The following is a 9,136-nucleotide window of genomic DNA, read 5'->3' on the forward strand; positions in this document are numbered from 1 at the left end:
TTTTTTTTTTTTTTTTTTTTTTTTTTTTCAACAAAGTGAATGGCAGTTATAGTATTCTAGCTATGGTGTTCCAATAGCAACAATGGCTAACATTTCTTGAGATTTTACTGTGTGCCAGTGTGGTGGGCACTACTACAACCTCATTTTGCAGAGACAAAAAGGGAAGGTGCCCTGAGAGGGGCGTGCCCAAGTGCCACAGTTGGAAGTGGGGAAGCAGGACACAACTCAGGCAGTCTATGTGGGGGAAACCAGGTGTGCTCACCTCTCTCCACAATCTTCCCTGACCCAGCACTCAAAGTGTGCAATGCACTGAAGGATGGTTCCAGGGTGACAAGAGTGTGGAGAAGGAGCTGGGGGCACATGGCTGCTGGGGGCGGGGGCATGGGCCCGGCAGCAGGAACTTTGGAAGATTCTCGTTTGGGGTAAGAGCCCAGGATAATGAGTCCTCAAGCTGAGAGAAAGTCTGAGGGAAGAGGAGCAAGATATAAGAAGAGCAGCTAGAGAAGATGGAGTGGGCTGATTTAAAACAGGAGAAGTCATGACTGACCCTCGGTGGAGAGGCCTCACAAAGTTACCAAGGGCATCCTCTCATTTCCCCCAAGCAAACCACAAGTATTGAGTATGAAGGAACCTTCATATCCTTCTTTTAATGTCTTTCAAACATTAACAAGTAATGAAACTAATTTGTAGGTCCAAGCCAGTTTTCTTTCGAATGAATGAAAGTATTTGACGTGTAGTAAGGGAGGAGCACACTGCTAGTTTTTCACAGAGCACAGGAATGCGTGGACACACTGGCTCGCGGTGTAAAACAGTACTTCCCAGAAAGTTTGAAAGCCACAGATCTCATTCAACACTCTCATTTTAGAATGGAGAAAACAGAGGCCCCATGAAGCCAAACAGCTTGTCCAACTTAGTTAACAGCAAAGCTGAGGATGGCATCCGAGTCTTTGATAGTTCTCTGGTAATTTCCTCACCAAACCAGAATCTCCAAATGTAAATACCTCTGGGAAAAACAGTGCTGACTTGAATCCACGTTACAGTAAATAATAGTGTAGTAAGTAAGCCGATCTTTTAGATCTGCTGCCTGGAGCAAGTTTTGGTAAAGGAAACAGTAGCTGAATGAATTCAGGGGGCAGCTGTGGAGCTGAAACAAAATAAATCCGAGGAAAAGCAGGGCATTGCAGGGTGCGGCCCAGCAGGCCCAGGACAGGGCTTGATGCGGTAGAAAAAAGGCATTTCTATCTTCTTTGGAGTCTGTGTATCATCCGGACAACTAGTTCTGGACAAGGAGGCTGCTTCCATGTCTGAGAAGGTGGCTCAGGGCCATGGAGCTTTGCTCATCTAGTTTCAACAAATTTTATTAAATGAGAAATTCTGAATAACAGATGCCTTCACAAATCTCTGTCCCTGCCAGACTCCATCTCTTTAATGAAAACATCATTGTTGTGTATTTATCATTTGTTGTATAATTACATTTTTCTTTCTTTTTTTCTTTTTGAGACAGAGTCTCTCTCTGTTGCCCAGGATGGAGTACAATGGTGCCATCTCAGCTCACTGCAGCCTCCGACTCTGAGTTCAAATGATCCTCCGGCCTCAGCCTCCTGAGTAGCTGGGATTACAGGCATGTGCCACCACGCACAGCCAATTTTGTATTTTTAGTAGAGACGGGGTTTCACCACGTTGGTCAGGCTGGTCTTGAACTCCTGACCTCAGGTGATCCGCCTGTCTCGGTCTCCTAAAGTGCTGGGAATCTGGGAATACAGGTGTGAGTAACTGTGCCTGGCCGCATAATTATATTTCAAAGCAACAGAAGATTCAGAATCCAGTCCATGTTTCCCTATCCACTTGAAGGCAGTGATGCTGGGGGACTCGGAGAAGGTAGTTACTAGGAGACTAGAGAACTAGCTAGAGCAAGGGACAGACTGCCAAAACAGGGAGGAGATCCTGGTGGCAAACATTTGTAAAGGAATGCCTCAAGGAATGCCTCTCTGGACACCAGAGCCATAAGCCTCCTCTTAAACCAAGTTAGAATTCAGGCCAGACAATTGGGCCACGGCCCAATCACCAAGATCTCTGCTCCTTTCCTAAGTGACTGCACCAAGATAGGAAAGGCACGAGATGTCTGAAGAGCATCCTACACAATTTCCATGAAGTTTTTTATTTCAACATTATGTAATTAATTTGGACTCAAGCTCTGGGATGGCCAGTTCTGAAAGCTCAATCAGGTGTATTTGCAATGGTAGTGAAGAAAGGGGCCAGCAGCAGTGGCTCACACCTGTAATCCCAGCGCTTTGGGGACTCTGAGACCAGCCGGGGCAACACGGCAAAACCATATCTCTACAAAAAGTATAAAATAAATAAATAAAAAAGGAAACAAGCCTCACACTGCTACAGGGAAGGGGAAAGAAAAAAACAACAAAGAAAAGAAGGATGGCCAACTGTGTAAGTCTACAGTAAGTCACCTTCAGAGACTGGTGGTACAGCATCTGCATGAGAGAAGGAACTGGAACTGTGATTTGCTGTCTTAACGCAGCTGCCGTTATGGTGACTAGGATTTGTCCCCTTGAATTTATCTTCTCCTCCCCTTGACCTGGCCAATTTTATAACCATTCCTTCCACTCATTAGCTCAGGTATAAGAGGCTAGAGGGGAAAATAGTGTTCTGAAACTCAAAGCCACTATGCTGCTGGTTCATTCCCCAGGAAACACACATGGTGGAAATGCAGCAGGCCAAAACTAGAGATTCCAGGATTATCTGTCGTTTTCAAAGATCTGGGCCCTAAGAAGCTGATGTCAGCCACTGGGTGCACAGCTGCCCCACCTTTGGTTTGAGCGTCAAAGCTCTAACGTTGCAATCCAAAGCTCCTTCCTTCTATCTCTGAGATGACATCTAGAACTTAAGAGTAGCCATTTAAGATACACAGAAGGCTTTGACATGTTGTGAGTACACAATGATGAATTTCAATTGGCTATTCTCTAGATGTATTTTGCATCTTAATACTAAACCAATAACAAGGATAATTTCTCTTCCTATGGAGGTTCCTGGGTTGAGGCTGATTTCCACCAGGCACCAATTACCTAAAGGGCACACCAGACATAAAAGGCCTTAAAAAGACCCCGAGAGTACCACCCAAATATATGGCTTGCCATTTACTTAAACAAAGCAAAACACAGGATCCCAGAGGCCCACTCTCCAACCTACCGAACCACCTTTTCAGCAAAACTTTTCTGCAAAGGGGGCAGATAGTAAACTTTACCAAGGGACAAAATTGAGAACACTACATAGGTACTTTTATAACAAGAGAAAAATCTAACACATTTCCACAATTTCTTTATTGATAAAAATTGAGAATATATTGAGTACAATTTTTTTCTTTTGTAATGAGATCTGCAAACGAGACAAGTGGAATTCTTATTTTTGGGGGAATAACATTTCATGTCATTGGGATTCAAAGTCAGGGTTCCATACCAGCAAATTGACTGCAATGTTTACATGTACAAATAATTCTTGTACAAACAGAAACAGGGAGCTCAGTTACAGTTTGGTGATCGCTGTGGTATTCCTGTGACCAGGGGTGGAGCCCAGGAATCTGCATTTTACATTATGGGCCACGTTTGGGATCCAATGGACAATCCAATCCTTGAAGTCTCTGTCCACCAAAGAGGCCTGTGGTTTTACAATGCGAGAACCCAGCTCTGCCACATACCAGTTGCTTAACCTCTCCAAAAATCAGATGATTCATCCTCACAACAGGGATGGCACTGCACTGCTTGGCCTACCCTGAAAGAGTTGCTGGGATGATTACCTGAGATGATCCAATGAGGTGTTATGAGTATACTATGTCCCAGATACTAAAGACATGCCAATTATGTTGAGTTTTTTGGCTGCAGATGCAGACTGCCTGAGCAGCTCCTGCTCGTCTTCTCCTCACTCAAAATGTGTCCCCTAGCACCTGAAAGGCCAATCCACTTCAACCTAACCAACGGTGATGTGCTAAAGCAAACTCAGTGCACGGCTTCCCCCATAAAATGATAATCCAGATCCCCTGGTTCTGGCCCTCTGCTATCTTCAACCAGGATGCTTGCTATCCACTCTTCATTTCAGTATCTTCAATAATAGGAAACTCTCTTTCTCAGGTGGCACCACTCCAAAGCTGGAGAAGAAAAAGCTCTTCCTTACAGCATCTTAAGGAAAAAGGGTGCTTCAAAGAAGGCAGTATAGAGGTTGAGTATGTAGGCTGGCTGAGTTTGAATCCTGGTTCTGCCACTCACTGTTCACATAACTGCAGGCCTCAATTTCCACATGAACAATGATGATAATAATTCCTACCTCATAGAGCTGTTGTGGGGCTAAATTAGTTGATACGTGTAATCCACTTAGAAATGTGCCAGACACAGCCTGGTTGCTATGTAAGCATTAGCTAATACTGTTATCATCCTAAACCATGGAGAAGCTCTAAGTAATGCCTCAAAGCACCCTGATATGTCTCGGAGACTAACACTGTCACATAGCATCTACTGAGGGCCATATCAAGCCAGTTTTGTCATCATTTACTATTAGATTATCCCATTTTATAGGTAAATAAAACAAGCTACAAAAAGGCAGGTCAAGGTCACAAGGGCAGGCAAACGTATGCTACCTCCTTGTGGCAGGGAGAATTCAAACCCAGGTCTGTGTGGTTCCTAAGCCCACCACCCATCACCATGGAGCCCCCAGACTCGAAACTACTATCAGCAGCAGAACTCAACTGACCATGACTATATGGGAACTCAGGCTCAATTTTCTGCCTGCGAGTTCCTGGTTGGCTTGCATAAACTGGAGTTAATATCATGCTACTTGAACCCAATTAGGCAGTAAGTCAGCCTGGAAAACATCATGCGATGTAGTCCAAAGGTCAAAGGAAAATCTGGCTTCCAAGGCAGCCTCTGGCGGACACCGCTATGAAAGTCTCTGCACAGACACCAGAGTTCAGCTCATGAGGTGCTTAAGCAGCACCTATATCGGCTTTTTCAAAGTCCCAGAGACGCCAGCATCGGAGGACCCGACGCGACGAATTGCCTAGCTACAGAGTCAACAGCCAGAGAAAGGCGGTTTACTTTTTTCAAAAGCAAACCTTCATCCCTCTCTTTCGGCTTAGGATCTCATTACTCTTGTAGCTGCCTCCCCGCAGGCAAAAATAAAAGACGGAAGGAACAGGTGAAGACCAAGGAGGGTTCCCCTAGCCTGCAGGGCTCTGCAACAGCCACCTGAAACACGGAGCGCGACCTACCTTCTGGGAGAGCCCAGCCCGAGAGGGCGTTTCCCCAACGCATCGACAACTCTTCCCTCTCGGGGAAGAGGCTGCTGTCCTTGGCTTCAGTCAGGGCCACTAGAGTCGCGCGCGCGACACCCCTCACCCCCGCCAAAACAACCTCATATTTAATGTTCCCCTCACTCTATCACTTCCGCCGAAAAAGCAAACACCAGAGCGATCGGTGCGTCCTTAAGGCCACATTTAACCACGTCTGAACGCCTGCAGGAGGAACGGCGAAACCCCGGAGAGGAGGGCGGGGGAGGCAGGGAGCGCGCAGGGTGGGGGGGGGGGGGGGGGAGGGGCGAGGGGCGCGTGGGGGGGGGGAGCGCGGGGGGTGGGGGGGGGGGGGCACTTGCACAGAGGATCGTCGTCCTCACGGCGCCGCGGCCGCCGTGACGCTCCTGCACAGCCTAAGGCCGTTGGCTCAGGGCGGAAACCCCCATCGGGGCTCAGAGCATAACTGGGGGTCCCCAAAGCCAGCTCCCCCTGCCGCCTCCGCGCGGGAGGCCGTCGGGGCGATGGCGCAAGACTTCGCTCCCCCCGCCCCCCACAGCGACAACAGCCACAGTGACAAAATGGCAGCCCGGCGCCCGGCAGTCGTGCCACAGGCGCGCAGGGCCCTAGCGGCGGCTCCCACCCCCCAGTAACGCCTCGGCGCCCTTCGGGCTCAGCCCCAGGTGGGCCTAGCCGTTTGAAAAAACAAAAACAAAAAACAAACAAAACATCTGGAGCTCGAAACCAGCCCGGGAAGCCGCGGGGCCCGCCCCGCGCGTACTGCACCCCAGCTGCCCGCCCGCCTGCGCCCCGCGCCGTATGGAGCCCGGAGCCCGCATTCCGAGCCCCGCGCCCCGCGCCGGGGAGGAGGGGCGGGGCGTGCGGCGCGAGCCCCGGGAAACATGGCTGCTCGTCCTATTTCGGCGTCTCGGCATGGCCACCAGCTCCCGGAGCCCAGTTGGGAGAGGTGCCGAAGGTGGGTGTGCGGGGGACTCGGGGGCAGCGCGGCGGGGAGGGGCGCAGGGGACGCGCTCCGGGAGCCATTTGTCTTAAGAACGTTTAAAAAAATACAGTTCCTCCTCCCCCACCCCTTTTGTCCCTCTTTCGCTAGCTCTCTCCCCCTCCACCCCAAATGTGCAGAAAGTGCCCCCTCCTCCGCCACCCGCGCCCCACCCCGCCTCCAGGCAGGGGGCCGGCGTGTGGGCCGCGAGGCTGGGAGGTGAGGGGGCGAAGCGTGAGAAATCGCTCCCAGTTCGGCGCGGTGCGCTCCCCTCCCCAATGCACACACACTCGGGGAAGTTTAAAGAGCCGGTTCGACCCGCTTTCCGAATCGCTCCCGGGGGGCCGGCGGCGTAGGTCGGGTTCGCCAGGCCAGCCGCGCCCCCACACCCACCCGCCGCGACCCCGGCCCAGCGCTCGGCGCCCTTCCCCCTCCGCGCAGGGGGCTTCCGGAAAGTACGCGGGAACACCGCGGCCCCGGCCCCCTCCCCCATCACCACACCCAGCCCCCAAACGCGAGGCGCCGGGTCCCGGCTGGGACTGTAGCGGCCGGAGAGAGGCAAACCGCCGGCAAATTGTGCGCGGAAACTCCGGCCTCCTCCGGCGGCGCCCCCTCCCCTCCTGCGGCCGCCCCCTCCCCGCCCTGCGCGCCATAAGGCACTCGCACGTCTCCAGTCCACAGCTGCGTTAAGGCGGGAGGGGGGAGACAAAAAGGATCTTGTTTTCAAAAGTCTCACTCAGGTTTGGGGGAGGAACTAGGGAAAAGAGGAAGCGAGGCCTGCCTTCGCCAGGATTCGGGTTTAACGGGCTGGAGGGGCCACAGGCCAGTGCACGGAGCTGCCCAAACTCCCAACTCCGCGGAGCCCGGGCTGCTGAGGCTGGGGGCGTCCTCCCGCCAGCGCGTCCCCGGTCCCCGCGAGGGGCCAAGAGGGGAGTCGGTCGGGGTCTCCGCCCCAGGGCCGCCAACTCGCCGAAAACACTCGGGTTCGAAAGCGAGAGGGAGGCAGAAATAAAAGCCAGCGTTCGAGTCACCCACCCTCACCTTCCCCCTCCTCGGGGGTGGGCTTTCGCTCGAGCCTAGCGATTTCCACCCGTGTAAGTTTCCTCCGGCCGTGCTCCCGCCGCTGCCCAATCGATAACGGCGGCCAGCGGGCAAACTCCCATCCTGGAGCTGCGTGTTTGCCATGCCCGCATAAACGTGGACCCAGCCTGTACCCACCACGGGCGCCAGCTCCGGGCAGCTCGCGTCCTGACAAAGTTTCCCGTGCCCATTTATTAAGCAGGCGCCGAATGGCTGCCGATGAGCCCAGCCCTGAGAAAGACGGGCTGGGGGTTCGAGCTGGGGGGCCACCAGGGCCCAAAGGCTGGCATCTCGGGGAGGCCGGAAGGAGCTGGGGAGAGAGGGGACCGGGACGTAGCCTTTGGGCAACTTGCACCAGCGATCGCTGGAGGCTGGGAGGCGCGGGGATTATCTGTGCCTCTGCACGTTCGAAAATCCCTCCCCCTCCTTCTAATTTATCCTCTCTTCGGAAGGAAAGGAAGAAACATCAGCATCTGGCCCGAAGGTGGGGTGGAAAGAGTGAGGGAGAAAGAGGAGGAGAGGAAGGGAGGCAGAGAAAGGGAGGGAGGGAGAGAAAGGGCGCGTTCACGAACACTACAAAGTTACAAATATGGCTCCCCCGTCTCTCGCCTCATCACTGCAAAGAAATGAAGACGCACTTTAAACTCCAGCCATTCCCAACTCCGCTGCAGCCCCCTCCCCACGCGCTCTCCCCGGGGGCCTCGGCCCACATTTATCAGAAACTAAACCGGACTCGCGAAGCCCCAAACTTATTGTGTGTGCGAGCGAGCGAGCGAGAGAAAGGGAGGGGGGAGGCGCGGGAGGGGGGCGGAAGGGGGGGATACATTTATAAAACGTAAAACCCCCTTTTTTTGTTGTTAAATCCGGAGGCAGCCCCTCTCCTCCTCCTCCCTCGTTAATCTTCCCCCAGACGGAGTCACTGGAGCAGCGATCTCCGAGGGTGATTTCGCCTCATTCTCTCCGACCCAAACGCGTGCGCCCGCCGGCCCCCGATGGGTGCACACTCGCACGCACACTCTCGCACCCACACTCGCACACGCGGGAGCACACGCACAGGTAGTCATACACCAAGGGCAGCGGCGGCGGCAGCCGGAACATGCTCGGGTGGCATTGCAACCCCCCAGCCTTGCCATTCGCGTGCAGTCCGACCCCCAAACCCACACCTCCCCGGCGCCCCCCCTCAAAAAAAAGTGCCTCCCCCCAGCGCGCACACACACACACAAAGTAGGAGAATGGACCGACAGAGATATTTTTGGCAAATGCTCACATCAGAGGGCGTCCTGTTCCGCAGCTCTAAATGAATCCGTCTGCCCATCTCCATCTCTCGCGCTCTCTCTCTGCAGAGGCTCCCGCGCCGGCGGAATTCAATCAATAAACCCCGAACCCACGGCCGCGCGTTTTAGGACTTTGAAGGCTCAACCAGCTCCGCTCGGTTCTCGAGCCCCCAGCACCCGCGGCGCACACTAACCTGATCGCCGTGGAGGCGGGATCTGCGGCCTCGCGGACGAGCGGCAGCGGCTAGAGCCAATCGCCGCCGAGGATCTCCGGACAGCAGCCAATGGCAGCGGCGGCGGGGGGGGAAGGGACCAATGGGCGGGCTGCGCAGCCGGCCAGGGAGGCTCGGCCATTTGGTTGTGGTGCCGGAGACGGACCCCTTTAGATTTCGGGGCGGCTGAGGAGCGCGGCGGCTGCTCGGTGGCTGAGTGAGGGGGGTGGGCGGAATGGCGGGGGAAGGGAAGGTGACGGTGCCTCGAGGGCCCAGGCGCCCG

The 9,136-nt window shown here is 54.0% G+C and overlaps 1 protein-coding gene across 2 annotated transcripts in view; it reads right to left on the reverse strand.

Moving 5' to 3' along the window:
- The window catches only part of ANP32A (acidic nuclear phosphoprotein 32 family member A), a 41,068-nt gene extending 32,212 nt beyond the window's left edge, over positions 1 to 8,856 (reverse strand). Inside the window, exon 1 of one of the 2 annotated variants that reach the window (XM_032244629.1) lies at positions 8,635 to 8,856. In XM_032244629.1, coding sequence (XP_032100520.1) covers positions 8,635 to 8,688 — 54 coding nt within the window. In that variant the 5' untranslated portion in view covers positions 8,689 to 8,856. Of the gene's footprint in view, positions 1 to 7,328; positions 7,748 to 8,634 lie in introns of those variants that run through there. The other variant, XM_032244630.1, reaches the window with a different exon arrangement.
- Between the last annotated feature and the right edge of the window lie 280 nt (positions 8,857 to 9,136).

The sequence above is a fragment of the Sapajus apella genome, unplaced genomic scaffold (genome assembly GCF_009761245.1).
Source record: "Sapajus apella isolate SASKATOON/1434 unplaced genomic scaffold, GSC_monkey_1.0 scaffold55, whole genome shotgun sequence".
Lineage (NCBI taxonomy): Eukaryota > Metazoa > Chordata > Mammalia > Primates > Cebidae > Sapajus > Sapajus apella.